Source organism: Corvus kubaryi, unplaced genomic scaffold, assembly GCF_017639235.1.
Source record: "Corvus kubaryi isolate FWS band 111438036 unplaced genomic scaffold, C.kubaryi_AGA036_p1.0 split1-37296, whole genome shotgun sequence".
NCBI lineage: Eukaryota > Metazoa > Chordata > Aves > Passeriformes > Corvidae > Corvus > Corvus kubaryi.
Window position 1 is genome coordinate 20,176,937 of NW_024582075.1, and position 20,301 is coordinate 20,197,237.

Sequence of the window (20,301 nt, forward strand, 5' to 3'; positions counted from 1 at the left end):
CAGGCACTGCTCTGGGGGCTGCAGGCAGGCACTGCTCTGGGGTTGCAGCTTCCCAGTGCTGCGGCAGGGTCATCCACAGCACTGGACTGGCCTAGTGCTGGGACATGCAGGTGGGCAAGGAAGGGAGTGAACATGGCAGCAGAGAATGGCCGCTTTCCTTGTGAAATGGCGTTGGGCATTCTGACCACATTACATGGGGTTGGGAGCAGAAGTTGCCACTTACATGCTTATAAGCTTCAGATAAGCTGCACCCACTGAAAGTGTAGATACCTAAGTCCTTCCATAGTTTGTCCTCCCATATATTCTCTACCTCCAGTTTAGTTAGTTTACAGCTTAACTTTCTCTACTGGTTACCTGTGAATAAAAGATACACTGCTAATGATTTGGATTTGGAAGATTTCTTTAATGTGAATAAAATGTTTGAAAAGTGGTACTAAGTTCTGTAAACCAAACGGTGTCATTTAGGTCTGAATTACAATTCAAAATGGTAATTTTGAAAATAAGTAGCAGGAACACTGCAGGATTTATCGTAATGTTCAAGATATTACTGGATTTCACTGGCTCTGGAAGACAGAGTTGGAACTACATCCACAACTGTATATCCACTCGGGAATAATAGAAAAGAAGGAGTCATACGGATGGCTGAATGATGCACAGACTGGAATATTTATACTATCTGTATTCAAAAATTTCTAAGATCTAAATTCTATTTAGATCTAAAATATCTAAAATTCAAAAATTGAGGATAATCAAGCATACACAACTACAGAAAAGTGTTAATAAAATAGAAAGCAATAAACTGGCATAGTCTTTACAAAATCAATATCACTGATGCATAGTCATGTGCTTCTTCACACTTGCCTGATACCTTTGTTCCTCTGAAACACAAACAAGTGCTCAGAATGTGAAACTGTAATAGTAATGTTTGTAGAGTCAGACAAAGGGCTGCTGACATTACTTGTTCTACTATGACTGCAGTTCAAAGTGAGAAGCTCACCAGGCTGATCATTCTAGAATCAGATATTCTAGAACCCTAATTTTATTTGGAGAATATTGAAAAAAAATCTGTGGAAGAGGGCATGTGGCCTTCAATATGGTATGAAACAAAAATAATGCTAAAATCTTGATGGTTTTGCTACAGCAACAAGCCATTAAACCTTTTGCTTTTCTGAAAGTTATGTCCAGTGTACTAGCCAATTCCTCCAATCTCAGCCTAGCTGAAGTTGTGCTCAAAATGAAACCATTACATCTCTCTGGTCTTTAAACAAAAAACCAATGCAATTGCTTTCTCTAAATAAAACCAGAAAGAAATAAAACTGCTAGTGAACCCTGAAGGCACTGAAGAAGGAAATCAGTATGTATGTATCCTACGGATGTATTAAGTGTTTGTGCTTCTGTCTTACTTAGATAAAGATGGTATGAATATGTCTGCCAAATTTAATGAAGGTGAAGTCTCTTCTTCACCAGTACTGTTCGAAGACAACACATCTCTGATGGATGATGGCTTTGAACAAAGAGGTCTATCAGTGGAAAACTCAGTTGTCTTTGGAACTTCTGCAGAGGAAGTTGTGAAGGAAATACGCTTTAGGATTGAGCAGAAAACTCAGCTGACTGCTAGTGCAGGTATTCAGGCACATATGAATAATAATTAATCTTTGTATTTCCATAATGTCTTCTACTTTAATCTCAGAGGGTATTAATTAAGAATTTATCCTTGCCACAGCATTCTTCTGCTGCAAAAAAATATGCTGTCTTTGAAGGTCTGCAAAGAATTTCAGTTATTTCAAGAGATGTCATGGCTGTCAAAGCCACTACTGTTTGTTTTCTTTTTTTCTCTTTTTTAAATAATTGAAACAGTTACATCATCTTTTTGCTTCTTTCTACTTGAAATAAGAGTAAGCAGTGAGGAGGAATGACCAGTGCACTTGAGCTGATCTTAGCACAGGTGGTTGTTGTTCTAGTGCATCATGTAAATTGTTTTTGTCAGCCAGTGGGTCATAGTGAAATCTGTCACTGATTTCTAAACGGCTTTTAGTTTGAATAGCAGGTCTGTGCTGTTATGTATTTCTAACTTCTCCACACTATTCCTTGCTTAAAACAATATCAAAATTCTTTAAAATGTTAGTCCTCAGAGCAGTAAATATGTGCTGAAGCTAATGAACTCTTCAGTAGCTTTTTAATAATTACCCATCAAGTTTTATGTCTTGACTTCAGGCAAACCACCTTTAAATCTCAGCTATTTTGATTGACTAAAACCAGTGTATGTCCCTAGCCCCACTTAGTTTGGATGCCATCCAAACTGCTTTATGAACCAGGTCAGTGAGGCATCAGGCAATGGTGAGCTTTATGAAGCAGCTGCAGAAGGTCAGGAAAGTGCAGAATGTAAGCAGAGGTGAAGAAACAGCTAGTAAGAAGCAGGATGAAACTTCCTCCCATGTATGTTATCTCATGACTGATGGCAAAATAACAGTTTTGTTTACTGAAGTTTTGTAAGGATAGGTTAGTGTGTAGAAAACAGGCATAGCTTTTATAAGTGGAAACAGGAGTATTAAGCCCAAAACCTAAAAACAATTAGAAGGGTAACTGAAAAAGTACTGATAATCAATAATAAATAGAGTTATTTCTACCATCTCGAATAATCTGTTATATCAGTGAGCAAATGAAAATTTAGACCACTAAGGCTGTAGGACAAAGTTCTTCTTTGTTTTGCTAAACAAATTCCAGAGTTCATTTGTAAAAACTTTACTTCGATAGAAAAGAGCCATCCCTCCTCATTCCTCTGATGTCTGTGAAATATATATAAATTTCTAAATGACTGCATTCCAGTGGTAGCCCACAAAATAATAAAATGTGTTAAATTTCATCCAAAAAAGTGTTTTTGCTGAAATACAAAGAAGAAAGGTCTCCTCCTTACTGTGAGTTCATCCTACCAACCATTGTAAGCATTTCCTTTCTTACCATGATCACCATCATAGAAGTGTTGAATCATGTAATTGATGTTATTTTTAAGGACTTGGTATTTAACCCTTCTTGACTTACTGGGGCATTTTGTTATCCTGACTATATTAAAATAGGAAGTACACTTTATTTAAGTTATATTTAATCTATTACATATATTTATGTTCTTTCATGATGCTCACAAAATTTCTCTGCAGAATTGTATCAAATCTAGTTATCAATTATCATAATTCTTTTCCTTATTTTAGTCTTTGCCATGTGCATAGGCTACTCTTTTGCTTTTAAATATTGGATAGTTGAAATTAAACTTTGTTTATGTTTTTTTAATTACCATGTTTGTTTTTTTAAAGGAATAGCACCAAATACAATGTTAGCAAAAATGTGCAGTGATCGTAATAAACCTAATGGGCAATACAGAATTTCTTCTGAGAGACAAGCAGTGCTAGACTTCCTAAAAGATTTGCCCATTAGAAAGGTAAGAGACACAATGACATTTACTGTTCTGTCATGTAATATTTTTATGTTCTAGAAGCAAGATTTCTACTGAAAAGATAGAATTTTCCAGGTAATCTTCCATGTTGTGTTTGATTCAAATTGTTCTCGGTAATGGATCTACAAGTAGAAAGTTTCCAATTTCATGTTACATACTCTCTTTTAGGTGCCAGGTATTGGAAAAGTCACAGAGAAGATGCTAAAAGCCCTTGGAATTGTGACTTGCTCAGAACTTTACCAGCAGAGGGCGCTGCTTTCTCTTCTTTTTTCGGAAGTATCTTGGCGTAATTTCTTGGATATTTCCCTTGGTTTGGGTTCAACGCATTTGGAAAAGTATGCCATGGGGTTGTTTTCCTCCTGTGTTAACATTTTTCTTAATGTTTTCTTGTGTATGTTACATACTGAACCTATTATTTAATTGACAAATATTATGGAAATACACTTGTTTAATATATTTTTTTAAAATCTCTGATGCCTGTTATTGTTATATTTATGTCTAAGATGCAGTAGCCAAACATGAAAAAACAAAGGTTTTACAGCCATGTCAAATTAAGAAATCCAAAGTCTTGTCAGGAAAGTTGTACATATGTGTATGGCAAGAAATCAAGGTAGGATAACCTTATAATTATCAAAATAGCTGAACATAACTGAGCTGTCCTAAGCAGAGTTGTACACTTCTTTTTCTTCAAGAACAATACACATACACTGGTGTTTATGATTATTGGATTGTAATGAAAATGACAAAGGTATTTGATCTTCTCTGGTGGTAAATTGTCAGTGAAGTTCCTGTGTCTCCTATCAGGATTACATATTTGTAATATCAACATGTGAATTTGGTGGAAGAGAACTAATTATATTATTATATCCTTCTTAGTATATGTTCTTTTAAGGTTCACAGTACTTTAATGGTTTTTAGCCTCCTTTTTAGGATGGGAGAAGTCAGTCTTAGTAGTGCATATATCTTTTCAACAGTATTTGTCATTTCTAAGCCTGTCCTGGAGACAAACATGTTCTTTAAAAAAAGCCAAAAGAGAGCATTTTACTATTTGTGTAACTAAGATCAATTAAAAAGATTAATCAATACTTAATTAAGTATTGATTCCCTTTTAAAAAATATTCCTTCCCAAAGTACGGAAATTCTATTTTAAAATAGCTTGACAATTATTTCATTTCATTAGAAGTTCCAAAATGTCTTATGTACTTCTGAAAGACCTATTCTATATTATATCTGTAACTTCTCTGACAATAATCTGCCCTTTTTTCCATTTGACTACAAAAAAATATATGTAGTTAGCAGTTTGAAGCCCAGTAATGTGCTAGCACAAATTTTTGTGTTGTTTTTTTTTTCTATTCAGAGTTTATTGACTTGTAAAAAATATGCAGTAAGACTGACTTCGTGAAGGTGACTTGATAAAAGATAAAACACAGTTTTCAAAATATTTGTTTCTGTTAATATATAAACAGACCGTGGATAGTCTTTAAATAACTGGTGCGCTCTTTCTTCGTATTCACCCTAGTTAGGTGTTGTACAGCCTGGGATATCTCCCAGTACATTTTTTAAAAAAGGAGCATTTCAAAGGTCAGAGTTTTTAGTGGTTTTAATGTCTAAGAGATGTTTTTTTTTAAATTTTTTTTTGTCATCACCAACTTCATTTTAGTGTAGAGAAAACAAGTACTTAATATATTAACACCTGCGTCTTCAATAAATAGTTAAATAGTTCATCTTACAGTTATTGTGTCTGACTACCTTCTTTTAAGAAAATCTGACAATACCAATTTGTTATTTCCAATACTTACAAACTGAAGAATGCCCTAAAAAGCAATTGCTCTGAGGGATCTCCTTATATGCCAAAGAGTTGTTAAAGGATGCTCAATTAACAGTGAAAAGAAAGAAAGCAACAAACAATTGTTGGTTCACATTTAACCTGAACAATCATCTAGACTGAAAGCAAACTATTTCCTCAGATCTTCAGATAAAGGAAATATTCAAATATATATGTATGTATGGGATTCTAATAGCTGTGCTTCACAGTTATAGCTGAGACAGTATAGGATTTGTAGTTTGTTTTGTTTTTAAATGAGACTCACTCTGATATAAGAGCTGAATTTTGAGAGAGTTTTTTATTTGGTTGGTTTTTTAAACTGTTTTTTTTTTAAAGACGTCTATGACTGATCTATGTCTTTACTTAATCTACAGTAGTCTGAGTTTTTTTTAATTCTTCTTTTTGCACTTGCATAAACTTAATGTACAAGATTTGTAGAAAAAGTTAACATCCAGACTTTATAGAAGAGACTGCTGTTAGCTATTTAAGCATGATTGGTTGACTCTGAGTTTATTGGAAAGATAACATTTCTGCATCAAGTATAATAAATTGTTTTTCTCTTTAAAGGGATGGAGAAAGAAAAAGTATGAGCACTGAAAGGTATGCTTATTTTATACTGAAAAAATTACATTAACCATTAGAACCACTAAATACCCAGTAATGTATACTTTTATTAGTCATATAATTTCATTGTGTATTTATTTTAAAACCCACATGTATAACAAGCTCACTAAATCAAATTCAAGCTTGCATTGCTTTTTGTCCTTGGCTCCAGAATTCCCATGGAGGTATTTTTGTCAGTTTGTGTGTTCTCTTATCAACCAATTCTGCTAGTGCCTTTAATGCATCAAAGTGATCTTTAAGCCATAAGATAAGGTGGAAATATATAAGGGCTTGAATTTATTTTATCAGTTTAAGTTTAATGTCAATATCAGTGTAGTAGCCTGCAGTCACATGTATTTCCTAACTGAGGTTTTTACTGGTGTAAAGTTCCTTAAGAAAGTAGTTCATTTTTAAAAAATAAGTTCTGCCAGAAGAATCTGTAAAGCACTATAATAGTTATCCCTGTTGTCAGGTGTTTTCTTAGAAAAGGTGGTAAGAAAAGCTGGAAAATTTATGGCTTTAGTCTTGTGCTAGTCAAACAGATATTTTGGGCATCTTTATAGTACCTTTCTGCATTGCTTTTCTTCTTTCTTTTTTTCCTCAAAGAGAACAGTTTTAGACCAGAGATGTCTACAGGCTTCTGAGATCATGCAACTAGTTTATATGGGGGAAGAGACAGCCCTGAAATAGCATTCTGTCTATGCTGTCCCTTCCAAGCCTTGGACTTTTACAGCTTCTCAGTCACTGAAGTATTGTCTGAATAGCATGAGTTACTCCTTGGATAGTGCTATGGGACCCACAGTGAAACATTCATCCCATTAGTTTGGCAGCATGCAAACATTCGTAGGGGAATATGAATCGTAATAGAGGATGACTTTTCAGTACAATCAGGTGAACCTGACTATAACTTAGAGATGTAAAACCCAGTGTAATTTTATCAGTCTTACACTAGTAAATACAAAGCTTGACATGAAACAGTATACCTGTGAGACCTTTCTGAAGCATGTGCTGTCTGTAAGTTCTGCTTTCCATTTCTCTTAAAACCTCAGCTAACTGAAGGTTGCTTTTTCTGTCGTGTTATTACTAAAAAGCAAATGTACAACAAAAAGATAACACTGTAACTTCCCTACTAAGAAGCTCTAGCAAAGGCAGTTGGCAACATTTTTGGCAGAAAGATAGCTTTTTCTCCTCTGAGGCTAGATGTAATTATACTAGTAATTGTACTAGTTGGCATCTTTTTCTTAGCATCTGCATTATTTATTTCTGATAGTTGGCTCTGATGTTGACTTCCAACTCCTGGCTTTCTTCTGATGTTACACAGTACACAGTGTGTACAAAGGAGATTAAATACAAATAACTGGGCCGGCTCTATGAATTCACTTACTGTTAGTATTCTGTCTTGCAAATACTTAAGCATCAAGGACATCAAATGTGAATCATTTTCAAATAGTGCATGAAAAATTGAAAGCCAAATTATTTCATTATTTGAAAGGCCTTTCAAACATTTTCCAAACAAAATATTCCTATTAATAATCATTGTTCCTTGAAGTAAGAACTTGAACTTATACAACATTCTTCTGATTGTAGTATTGTTTAACTGTATAAAAAGTACTTTTAGACTACAGGTACTGGACATATTATAGGATTCATACTGAAAAAGGTCATATTTTTGTCTTAGAACATTCAGTGAAATAAACACAGCAGAAGACCAGTACAATTTGTGTCGAGAGCTCTGCAGAGACCTTGCTCAAGATCTACAGAAAGAGGGACTTAAGGTATTTATATTATTCAGGTTACTTGCAAGAAGGTGCTTTGCACTCCAACAGTTCAATGCAGTTTTAGTATAAATGCTTTCAGCAGCATCATACCATGCAATCTATCTTCAGAAGTCTCCCTTCTTTAATTTGCAGATGTTTAGAATGACTTAGGCTGCATTTTGTTGTTGGACAGGTGGCTATCTAGCAATATGTGTGGGATAAAAATTAAATTGATTAATCAAGTTATTTGGCATGTGAACATTTTATGCTAAAAGTGATGTTTATAAGGGAATAATAGAGCTGATTGTCTGTAAGCCATACTTTGGTCCATTATGTAATACTAATGTATTTAAAACACTGTTTCTCTCCTGTATACATACAGGATCCAGTCAATAGCCTGTTCTGTAGTTTAAGAACTTGACATGTGCCAAACTTGCTGACAAGTTATTCACACCATTCAGTGGTATGAATAGTAGAAACACTCACTTTATTCCTTCTCCCCAGATACCTGTTTATTACTTTGAAAGAGCAGTTCATATTTTCTTTGAGAGTCTTATAGTAAAGCAAGGAATAACATTTAAGACCTAAAAGAATTGTCATTAATCTTCTTCAGCCATAAAAGATTGTTTCAAAAGATGACAAGTTGATAGGGAAATGATCAGCCAAGAAGGACAAGGGGATAAGCTTACAAAAGCACCAGAACAAAGAGAATGCTGTTTATTTACATTTGGATGGACATGATAAATCACACAAATGGTTTGGGAGGTGTTGCCAGGGAAATATCTGTGCCAAACATAAATACTGTGTATGACTGTGATAGCACTATGCAGGAGGAAGTAACTTTTCAGTGAATCTGGATTGGGTTATCACTTTTGCATTCTTAATAGTTAGGATATCTAGCATTGAAAATTTCCAGATGCAGAAATAATTTTTTTAGATGGGATGGAAGTTGTGCCAAAACATGAACTCTGTTGAACATGCACTGGTGGCAGATGGTCTGCAGAGAACCACAGTCAAATGACCAGTTCAGAGAACTTGACTTCGGCAGAAATTTAGGGGCAAATACAGAATCTTGCAGACAAATTCTTGGGAGTGCCCCTTGCTGTGCACAGATAAGCACACAGTCTTAACTGTGGCTTACGGGCCCTTACATAGATCCTACATAATAATTGTTTTTATGCCATATATGACATACATGGTGAACATTTTTTTATTGTATTTTTTTTTGTAGGGTAAAACTGTTACATTGAAGCTTAAGAACGTGAACTTTGAAGTTAAAACAAGAGCTTCAACTGTGCTGTCTTCTGTTTCTACCGAGGAGGAAATATTTGCTGTTGCTAAAGATTTGTTAGGAACAGAAATTGATAGTGTTGCTCCTCACCCTCTGCGGATAAGACTCATGGGTAAGATATTTCAAATTCATTCTTCCTTTTCAGAGTTAGGATATCTTATAGTGTTTTGAAATAACACACCATACTTTAAAGTAAAACTGGTGTAAATGTATTCATCTTTTTCTATTACCCTGGTAGTTTTTGCAAAGTGAAACAGATCTGGAGTGCTGAATGGTGACTTAGGAAGTTTTACTAATTGAGGTTGTACTTTTTTTATGCAACAACATACGCATCAGCACGACAGTAGAATCTTGACTCATAGCAGTGTTTAATTCTGCTGCTTTAAAAGAGCTTTTAAATCTGCTTTGCACCACGGCAACAGAAGTGCTTATAGATCTGAAAGCGCAGAGTTCTGCAGGAGATGCGAACATTTCTGACAGCAGTAAACTCTGTATTTTGACCCTAAGGTGTGTGTTTCAGGTGCTTATACAGTTTGCTTGAAACATTCAGTGATATATAAAACTTACTTGCCTAAGATACTAGAATGTGCTGAAGAAAAACATATTCTGATGGGTAGAGTTCATGCAAAACTTTCAGACTGAATTCTATGTAACTATATTAAGTTTATAGCTTCATGTTATAATGCAATCAGTTAAAACTTCATGGTACTAAAATTAGTAATATGGTTGGGTTAGTGCTTGGGTCTGATAAAATTGTATTGATGTTGTGATGCATTTGGAGGTAGCCTAGCATCTTTTTAGAGATAAATTGTGCCTTTATTGAGTGAATGTATACCTCAAAAGGTGTTAATTAGGAGTTAGTATCAAGCTTTCATAAAATTTTTATTATATATTGATTTTCATCATTAGGTGTACGAGTATCAGGATTTCTAACTGAAGAAGAAAAGAAATACCAACAAAGAAGCATTACAAGTTTCTTAAAATCAGGAAAAGAAATTGGTTTCCTTAGGCTTCAGCCAGAGAAGTCCAACCAAGAGTATTTCACAAAAAATTCGGAAGCATCTCATAGAGGGAGTTTTTTTGACCAAAAGCGAGCAGCAAGACAACTAAACAGTGAGAATATTTCTCCAAATGAAAGCAGAGGTAAGCAGCTCTTTCATGATGATAAATCATCAGCAAATTTTGTGGAAGAAAGAAAGAAAGTCACAGATTTACAGAATTCTAATGCTCGTGAGATCTTCACCTGTCCTGTTTGCTTTGAGGAGCAAAGCAGCAATAATTTGGAAGAACTTAATAGACACATTGATGAGTGCCTCAGTGGGATGCATGTTAAAGATACTGTGGAAATATCCAAGAATGACAGTTCAAGAGAAAATACACCTAACTTTCTTCCACAATTTAAAAATGAACATGTTGATGAACGTGAAAAAAATAACACAGATCAATTAGCAGGAACAGACCAGTCTGCAAATGTATCTGACAGCTCTACTAACAATAGCGCAGAAGAATTTGGTCAGATAATACCTGATAAATCTCCCAGAGAACGACAGCCTAGCAATCTCAGTGACATTGTTAGAAACATGTGTATGAAACAGTGTCTCTTCCCCAAAAGAATATCACAAGACAATGAAGACCATTTTGACAAGACTGAACAAATAGAAGGAACTAGTTCATCCCATTTCTTTGACACCAAAGAAGACACTGCTCTTGTTTGTCCAGTTTGTAATTCAGAACAGAAAACCACCAATCTTGTGTCATTTAACAGACATGTGGATGTCTGCTTAAATAAAGGCCTTATCCAGGAGCTGACAGAAAAAGAGGATTTTCCTACTAAGACTTATAATATGGAAAACTCAAACAGAGTTTTCTCTGGTAAGTATATGCATTAGGATATATTTGATTATTCAAATTGTCTGCTTGTGCAATTAAGATACTTTGGCAATGGTGTACTTTGAACTTTCTGGGACTTCAAAATTTTTTCTCAAGAAGCTAATTTGAGTAAGACCTATATAGGAGTGAACATTTTTATTTAAAAAATATCAAATTGGTTTTAATGACAAACTAGATTTTTGAACGTGATACTAGTTTGACAGAGTTCTCCCATTTGCCACAAAGGTGACATAGGAATTGCTGCTCATTTCTGGAAATTATACGGTTGTTACACCCAACCATATTCAGAAAGGTGTTTGTAAGGCCACTGAGATTAAAGTGAAGATCAATGAAAACATCTTCAGAGATTCAGTTAACAGAAAGGCTCCATTATGTCATGTGCTAGCAAAAACAGGGAGATAGTGAACTAGAGCTTAGAGGAAGAAACCTCCAAGTATGTTGTAGAGCTAATAAAATATATCACATAACTGCACCTGTAGCATGCCAAAGCAGTAGCGTGTTTTCTGAAGTAGTTTCTCTTTTTGATGAAGATTTTTATCTTCAGCCAGATTAGAGGGCATGTGCAGGTAGTAAAGTTATCTGCCTAAAGTAGTCCCCAATCTATTTTGGGAACCTTATAAAAAGAAATTAAAATGCTAGTGTGTTAGAATTTTCAGAATACAATTAGGATTTAGAATAAGAATCTTTTACACAGAAAATTTTCGAAGTGCTATTGCTGTTGCAAACAGGCTTTAATTTAAATGGAAGACTTATTTTATGTGAAGTTTCTTTTTTTCCCCCCTGCAGAATAAAAAAATTAAAAATGAATTTTCAACTATTTCTGAAAACTGTTACAAGGTTCAAAGTAATCCCTTATAATTCAATACTCTCAAGGCTTTTTGTTTTTCTCTTTTAAAAATGGTGGTATAAACTACAGTATTCAAAGTGCAGATAATAAAATGTTATCTGCTTCTTGAGACAGATTAAATTTAAAAAAAAGTTCTTCCATGTATATAATTTCTGAAGCATTCTTTCTTTACTGAAGTAATTAATTTTGGTTGTCTTCAATTACTTTTAAGGATGTTTAAGCAAAGGACAGCAGTGCGCAAATCCATCACAAGGAACAAAAAGGTAAGGGTTTTCTGGAAGCTTGAGTACACAACTTGTTTTAAAATAATAACGTTTAGAAAAATATTCAGTGTTGTAAAACTTGTGTTGGTATGCATTGTGTATTTTAACCTCTCACTGTTTTGGTTTTTTCCCTTTCTTTAACCTTAGGTCTGGACTAACAGCTTCGCAGTCAGTATCAAAAAAGGCCAAGTCAAGCAATTCCAAACATACAATAGAAATGTTTTTTAAATGACTGTGTAGCAACATGTTCTGTATGAAGCATTTCATAGAGTTTTATGACTGCAAGTTAATTTATCATTGGCAGTAGACTGGATTCAGGTGCCTGTCCTTTTGGAACCATTACATGTCTGTATAGCAGGAACATGATGTCTGAGATAGAAGAAAAGGTACAAATGAAGGGTTTTTTTTCCTTTTCTTTTCTTTGGAGAATAATACTTCCCCCCCCGGTTTCCAAGAATCAGAATTTGCTAGCACTTTGATGTAGCTCCCTAGAACAGAAATCATGAGCGAGGGTGGAAGCTATCTAGCTTTCATTGTTGTTACTGAAAATTACTTCAGTAAGAGTTGATGGACCAGATCCAAAGGACTCATTGTGGTGCACAATGACTTCACTTACTTAAAAAAAAAGTTAATAAAACTGTTGTTTGAGAGAAGGATTCCTTTAGGATACTCAGACAAATGCTGTTTGATCTTTGGCCTTTCCAAAGAGAATGAAAACTTCTTTAAAATTTGAAATTGTCACCAGTCAGTAGCACTAAATTTACTCTAAATAAAAGCTTTCATGGTGCAATAATAATCAATTATGTGCAAATATAAGATAATGAAGCTTATTGTTTAGCTATCTTTCTCTTTAAAATTATTTTGTGTTTCTGAATAAAGTATATTCTGTGAGTGGATATGTGGAAAGAGGAAGTTAAATGCAAATATTTTAAATACTCTGTTTAGATTTTTTTCTGTTCGCACCAAATTGTTTAAAGACACTTTATTATAATTAAATATTTATCAGACATATAATTTATTATGACAGCATATTTCTTAGATGTTATACAAACAGTGCCAAATCTTGTATGAAATACAAATTGCTTTTTAACTGCTAAGTCTTTTAAAGAAGTGGCTACTGTAGAAGCGTCTATTTTGTTGTTTAACTGTATTGGGATTTGCTTGGTTTTTAGACAAACAAGTCTATACGTGATATGTCTTAGATGCCCAAGCTCAGTTCAGAATGTTCTTTCTTGTTTCCAGAACTGCTGGAATAATTACACCATCTCTACCTGCTCATCTGTTTGTTTGTCAGATGCCACTGTACCCACAGCTCAGTCATTTGAATTCATGTCAGTGCTCCCTTATCTGCTTTGAACCAAATCAGCTGGACTAGTTCAGATTGTAAATTGATTCAGTTGACTTTTGCTAAACCGGGTCAGTGAGCACTCAGCATGAGCTGTTCTGTTGACAGAGATGAGAGTTGGTAACTTTCGGTAGGAAAGACATAAAAGCAACTGAGAGAATATAAGGCCGCCAATGCTGTTTAGAAAGTGAACACCTATCCCTTTATTATTTTGTACTTTTGATTCAATAAAGTGTAGAATCTAAGTATTGCCTTGTCATTGTGTGTATATATCTTTAAAATGTCTATTTTTACATAAGCATTACATAGCAAAAAGTAAGCTATTTGTAAGTGCTTTAAAAATTAAGTTGGTTGGCTTAGCTTCAAAAGTCGCCTTGCCATCTGTTTGACCTAGTGTCATGAAAAGGTTGTGGATGTGTCAGTGTTAATGTGAAAATAAAACTCATAGTGTGGTTGTAAATTATTTATTGCAATTCCATAGTGGGTTGATGCTGGCTGGATGCCAGGCACCCACCAAAGCCGCTCTCTCACTCATCTCTGCAGCTGGACAGGGCAGACAAAATATAATGAAGGGTTCATGGGTTGAGGTAAGGACCAGAAAAGATCACTCATCAAATACCATCATGGGCAAAACAGGCTCTGGTTAGAGATATTGATTGAATTTATCACTAACAAAATCAGAGCAGGATGAGAGGTAAAATAAGACCTCAAAAACATCTTTCTCCCATCCCTCTCTCCTCACCTCTACCGCCTCCGCCTGTGGCACAGGGAGACAGGGAATGAGGGTTACGTTGTTTCTCCCACTGCTCAGGGAGAGTCTTTCCCCTGCTCCAACATGTGGGGTCCCTCCCATGGGAGACAGTTCCCCATGCACTTCTCCAATGTGAGTCCATCCCATGGGCAACAGCTCTCTGTGAACTGCTGCAGTGTGGGTCACTCTTCCATGGGGTGCAGTCCTTCAGGGACAGGCTGCTCCAGTGTGGGTCTCCCATGATGTCTCAAGTCCTACCAGGAAACCTGCTCCAGCATGGGCTTCTCTCTCCATGGGTCTGCAGGTCCCTGCAAGGACCCTGCTCCAGCGTGGGCTTGCCAAGGGGTCACAGCCTCCTCTGAAACATCCCCCTGCTCCAGCGTGGGTCTCCTCCATGGGCTGCGGGGGCACAGCTGTGTCACCATGGTCTGCACCACAGGCTGCAGGGGAATCCCAGCTCCAGCGCCCGAAGCACCTGCTGCCCCTGCTTCTCCCCTGAACTTGGTGTGTACAGAGCTGTTCCTCTCACATATTCTCACTCCACTTTTCTCTGGCTGCAATTACATCTGTATAACCTTTATTTTCTTGTTAAATCTGTTATCAGAGAGACCTTACCACCATTTCTGATTGTCTCTGTCTTGGCCAGCAGTGGGTCCATCTAGAGCTGGCTAGAATTGGCTTTGGTGGACATGGAAGAACCTTCTGGCAGCTTCTCACAGAAGTCACCCCTGTAGCTTCCCTGCTACCAAAGTTTGGCCATGCAAACCCAATACAAAATTGTATATGTTCACTGGTTTGCAAGGCTTTTCTTTTCCACTAGTCCTTATAGTTTCTTATACCATATTTATTACTGTTTTTATCTGAAAAAGGCCTTCAGTTCATGATTAAGCATTGTTTTATCACAATTTGTTTATCACAATTTTTGTGATACAATTTTTCTTGTATCACAATTAATAAATTGTGTACAATTTATCTTGTTTCTTGTGGAAAAGACTGTATAAGCAGTGTTTTTGTTCTTCATTCTTCTCAGTGACTCTCTGTGTGTTGAATTGATCTTAAATTAAAATCTGTTTTTATTGGTATCTGAAAGTTTCTTTGTAGCTGACTTTAGCTACAATTAAGTCTTTAACTTAACTGTAAATTATTTCCCGTGTGTGAGCCATTCCACACTTACTATATCCATAGTTCTGAAGCATGTGAATGATCTAGGCTGGCAGCAGATGCGACTTCTTGTGTAGCATGTATCTCCTTATTTAAGATATACATATAAGTACTTTATCTTGAATTCCTCTTTTAGTTATGAGTAACAGAGGAAAAGGATAAGAATTCTGTGATGTTTATGTTCTTCCCTCTGCCAGTTCTGAAGAAAGGAATTTAGACTCTCTACACATTCAACATGCTTGCATCTTACCTTACATTTTATTTTTATATTTGCCCTACTCATTTCTATATGTATTACTACTCTTAAGTATTAAAGAAAGTGCTCAGATTTCCTGTCAGAGCAAGAGCTCTGTGAAGGCAAGTAAGGAATATGTTACAGTACTTCCTTGCTCTGCCCTTTGTTTTGGGTTCTTCACCTCGATAAATTTCTGCATCAGTCTTTCTGCAGTCTATGGGGGCTGTTTGAAAGGGTCAAGATTGTAGGAAGTGGTTAGAATATGTGCTAAACTTACTACATATAAGGTTTGACCACAGGATACATTGTGAAATAGTATTGTGTGTTAGTAATTAGAACTGGAAATTAGCAGTTGGTGTTTCATGACTCTGTATGTAAAATTACGATTTTACTGTAACTCACTCTCTGTATGAGGCTGCAAATCTATCCCTCCTTTGGTGCCAGCTTTGTAGGCAAACCTAATCATTCCATAATTGTCTGTTGTCACGCATTTTGAAAAGGAGCATTAACATTGGAAACAGTTTGTATTACCATACAGAAATACAGCAATACAGACCTTTCTTCCTTTTAAGAAATTGCTGAAACATTTGACTCACAGGAAGCAAATAAAAGTGAAACCTCCATGATTCAGTTATGGCTGAATCAGTTGCTTGTTCTTCTCCCTGGATTTACTTGTTTTTTCTTTCAGCTGAGTAATGTTCACCTACTGGAAGTACAGTCGATGAAATTGTCTTATCAGACTAAAGTGTATAAATTCTAAAGATTTTTATACATCACAGCCTGTCTATACCAAAAATGTTTAAAGGCGAAAAGAACTGTGAAATCTCTTCATCTATGGTAAGCAGAATCTGAGCAAATAATTTTTTATCTAAATTTGTTCAATTTACAAACTCTTGAGTCTTTCAGGTTAATTTAATTTTGGACAGGTATGGTGTTAGTCATCTTGGAAATTAAGATGGTTGTGTAATTTAAGAAAAAATTACAGTGAAGAAACTTAAATGTGTCCACAATTGCGCAAAGCTGAATACTGGTAATTCTGCTTTCTTGGAACTACTTTTCCTATATTTATTTTGAAATAGCAATATCAAAGGCTGTTTTAAAAAATTTAAAATTTAGGGTAGCAACTTTAAAAAAAAAGTATGCCCTGTTGTGGAAGAAATTGTCTGTGTGAAAGGAAATATCAATTCTGTCCTAAGTAGATCAAAGTTATAGTGGACTTCAAGACAAATTGAGAAATAGGTAGGTTAGATGGATCTCTGTATGTCAGTTCACAAAACCTGAACCTTTGGGGCTGTGTGCTTTGATTTTGATGGGACTTTGACAAAAGCAAATGAAAACATTTTCTACCTGAAATTAAAGGGTCTTGTGATTAGATCAATACTGCTACCACATGTGCATGGTTATGCACAAATTTATGGCACAAGGACCTCAATCTCTCACTTCTAAGGCTGTGTGAGGCATGCAGGTGTGCAGGGATGGTCACCCTCTCCTGTCCAGTGAACACTGGTTGACAATGATGAGAATAACTCCCCAAAATGGTCGTCAACCTGCAGAAAGAGCTCCATGACTACCCAGTAATTAATAATACATCCACCTGGCTCCAGGCATCCCAGTGATACCTCTGTGTGTACTTGCAGCGTGGCTTTTCAAAAGTGCCCCTTGTTTGTCTGGTGCAACGGGACTGCCTTTTGCCTCGTGTGTGCACTTGAGGGTGCTAATTGCTTCTGGCACACAGAGCGCTATAGCCACTGGGGAAGACCTGGGGGAGATTGGATGGGGCAAGGATGATCCCGTTCAGTGCCTAGCCACTGTCAAGAAATGGAGTGCAGTTAGTGCTTGGTTGCTCTTAGAACAAACTCCTGAAGCTGCTTCACAACTCTGCCCCTTCGCACGGTGGTGTCCGGGCACCGGTAGGGTGGTGTGCAGGTGTGCCGCCTCCAGGCGTGTGTTAGGCCCGGCTGCGTATGCTGGAGTCCTGGGAACCGGTTTGTCGGGACCAGAGCAGGACACCTCCCTCGGCACAGCGGCCTGGGGCCCCTTCCCTTGGCTGAGGAGGAGGAGGAGCCCAGGGCAGCAGTAATGAAGGGTCTGAGCCGCCTGGTCCGCGCCGGGGAGGATGCCGCGCAGGGAGTCGTGGCAGCGAGCCACGAGGACCGTGAGTCCGCGGGGTTGGCGGCGAGGCCGCCCGGGGGGCAGCGCAGTCCCGGCTTCCCGGACTGCTGGAGGCGGCGTGCCAAGCCCCGTCAGGGCTGCTGGGACCCACCCAAACCTGCTTTCTGCCATGACCGGAGAACAAAATGAGCGCTGGGGGTCAACGTTAAACATGAGCTGTTGTACATGTAGTAAAAGACATCAGCAAACGTATGGATGTGGGATTGGGAGCTGGGTTTTGGGGTGTTGTGTTCCCAAGGGCAAGTCCCTCAAATTGCCCTCTACCCTGCTTTAACTTCCCTTCTGAACTGCTCTGAGAGGGTTCGCTGGTATTAGTCACGTCCCTGGAGCTGAGCATCTGCCACCAGTTTCACAGCCAATCTGGGCCCCCATTTTGGGAGGCACACGGAAATCAAAGGACCTTGCACTCAGAAACAAAACCCAGCGATGGGGTCTCCAGCCTTCAACCTGCAAACCAGTCTGTGAAAGAGCAGACTGCTCTGGCATGAGCTGCAGTTAGTGAAAACAGGTGATTTGTGGAAACTAAGCGGTAGTTGCCAAACCCTGCTTCGCCCCAGTCCTGTGATCACAGCATGACAACCAGGAGCCATTATATTGGGCTGTGGTTCTTGCTCCCAGGCTGGCAAAGAGGGCAGAAAAGAAAAATAACTAATGAAATATCACCATTATATTCAATACGTAGTTTTTCCCATGACTTCTTTGAAACAGAAAATTACTATTTTAGAAAAAATCCTAGTAACTTAACAAGACACCTACATTGCTCTAGTAATTTTATTTCCCATAAGAAGAAAACCTAGAGAAAACACTGAAAATGTTGCCAGATCATTAAATATATTATTTCATTTTTAGAAACAACAGGGTAAAAATATTTTTATTGCTATTTGAATCCAAATATTGTTGATGTTTTCTATTTTACCTCCTTGGACATCTTCAGCCAATTCAAATTCTGGGGTTTTTTCCCATGTACTTTTTAAGATAATTGTGGATTTTATCTTATGGACACCACAACAGGAATTTAAAAACAGAGCAGGGAGGTAGGGACACACACATGCAGGGATTTTCACTGTCCTATAAGTAATGAAACCTCAGCTGCATTTTTTTAGTTCATTGAAAATCATCCTTATTTGTGGTAGTCCTGAAAGACAGAATGAGCCTCTAAAGTAAGACATAAATAAGAGAAAAGGAAAAGATTGAAGGTACCTCACTTTTTGTTTTGAGGTCAACAAAACAATTTACTTTTCTGCACTTTTAATTACTTCCTTGCTCTTCCAAAAGATGAAAAATCTTGGGATGTCTGATATACTGCCAGCAGGGTTCTCTACAAAGGAAACCAACTGTATCAGGAAAGGAAACAAAGTACTAATTTCAGTTAGTTCGAAACAAAAACTGGATATAACCATTTAATTGTTATAATAGCAACATGTAGTTATGATATAAGCGAGACATCTTGTATGGCACCAAAGAAAATACCCCCTAAAAACCCTGACAGTCACACATAGAAAGGTGATTGCTGCTGTTACTTGAAAATAGAGTAATTGCTAGTGATAGGAGGAGTGCCGAATTCTGGAGATCCCTGCTTGGTAGGCTTCCATAAATCTGTAGTCTGACTGCTCTGTACTCCTGTAATTTCATCCATGAAAAAAAAATTTTGCAAAAGCACCAGAAGTTTGGGCAACAAATCAGGGTCATGGTCTTTATTGTCATGGTCCTTAACTCCTGAATTACTAAGAAGTATGAAGAGGGAGAGATTATTAAGAAACATAATGCACAGAACAAAAGGTCTATTTAACAGCCCGTGGACAATTTATGGCTTCTGGACAGGAGAGAAAAGATCACTTATTAATTCTTTGTCAGAACTATGAAACTATCCTTGCTGATGTATATACAGTAAAGAAAAATCATTTTATCTTGTTTATTGAAGGCAGTATTGAGTAAAGTCTTGGGATTGTTCCTGATTGTCTTGAGATGCGTTTATCTTTGCATTCTCATGTAAGATACAGCAGGCAGCAGGAACGAATGTGGTCTAGTTGTAATTAATTGCAGCTAATTAGTACTGTACGTTTTTTTCCATGTTTGCCATAAATTTGCCTTGAGGTATCCTTTGGCCACTGGTTTACCTGACTTTGAAATCAAGTTAGTAGAAAGCTCGGTTGGATACTTCCTTAGGGTAATGACTATGAAAACTAGAAGTGAGACATTTATTCTTCAAAGAACACTGTTCATCATGACGATTTTACTGTCAGCAATGCTCCTTGTCACAGATGCCAGAGATGCATTTTTATTTGCAAATGCTTTTTTTCATTTTTTAAAAAAATTTCCTTGTGCCCCCATGTTGTAATACAAACAACAGATATTCTGTGTTTTCCAGAGAAGTTTGGAAGGATGCTTGTTTTGTTTGAGGCACTTTGATAATTTCATAGGAAAACTGGAAACACCTTTGCAAGTATCCGGTTTAATTTCTGATTCATTTTGTACAGTAAAGATGTGATTATTCTCCCTGAGATTATAGCCACAGGTAACATACAAAATGCAGGTAACATACAATTAAGCCACAGGTAACATACAATTAAGTGAATGCTATCCTGATCTTCCTTAGTATGCTCTGCAGTCATATGGCCTCAAGCTGTGTTCTTATTAGGCGTAATATGGTAGGATGAACTTTCCTGAGAGGGCTCTAAGGAATAGATAATTGCTGTAGTTCCAGGTCCAACGG

At 36.9% G+C, this 20,301-nt stretch overlaps 2 protein-coding genes across 21 annotated transcripts in view; both read left to right on the forward strand.

Moving 5' to 3' along the window:
• Nucleotides 1–13,517, forward strand: part of POLK (DNA polymerase kappa) — a 35,537-nt gene extending 22,020 nt beyond the window's left edge. For 11 of the 12 annotated variants that reach the window (XM_042013098.1, XM_042013103.1, XM_042013097.1 and 8 more), the window contains 9 exons: nucleotides 1,408–1,623; nucleotides 3,309–3,433; nucleotides 3,617–3,783; nucleotides 5,841–5,873; nucleotides 7,555–7,651; nucleotides 8,865–9,036; nucleotides 9,834–10,796; nucleotides 11,873–11,924; nucleotides 12,072–13,517. In XM_042013098.1, coding sequence (XP_041869032.1) covers nucleotides 1,408–1,623; nucleotides 3,309–3,433; nucleotides 3,617–3,783; nucleotides 5,841–5,873; nucleotides 7,555–7,651; nucleotides 8,865–9,036; nucleotides 9,834–10,796; nucleotides 11,873–11,924; nucleotides 12,072–12,156 — 1,910 coding nt within the window. In that variant the 3' untranslated portion in view covers nucleotides 12,157–13,517. The remainder of the gene's footprint in view (nucleotides 1–1,407; nucleotides 1,624–3,308; nucleotides 3,434–3,616; nucleotides 3,784–5,840; nucleotides 5,874–7,554; nucleotides 7,652–8,864; nucleotides 9,037–9,833; nucleotides 10,797–11,872; nucleotides 11,925–12,071) is intronic. The other variant, XM_042013107.1, reaches the window with a different exon arrangement.
• Nucleotides 13,518–15,056: 1,539 nt separating this feature from the next.
• The window catches only part of ANKDD1B (ankyrin repeat and death domain containing 1B), a 30,582-nt gene continuing 25,337 nt past the window's right edge, over nucleotides 15,057–20,301 (forward strand). For 3 of the 9 annotated variants that reach the window (XM_042012818.1, XM_042012820.1, XM_042012823.1), the window contains exon 1: nucleotides 17,218–17,571. In XM_042012818.1, the coding sequence (XP_041868752.1) occupies nucleotides 17,496–17,571 (76 nt within the window). In that variant the 5' untranslated portion in view covers nucleotides 17,218–17,495. Of the gene's footprint in view, nucleotides 16,254–17,210; nucleotides 17,572–20,301 lie in introns of those variants that run through there. The other 6 variants (XM_042012822.1, XM_042012825.1, XM_042012824.1 and 3 more) reach the window with 6 other exon arrangements.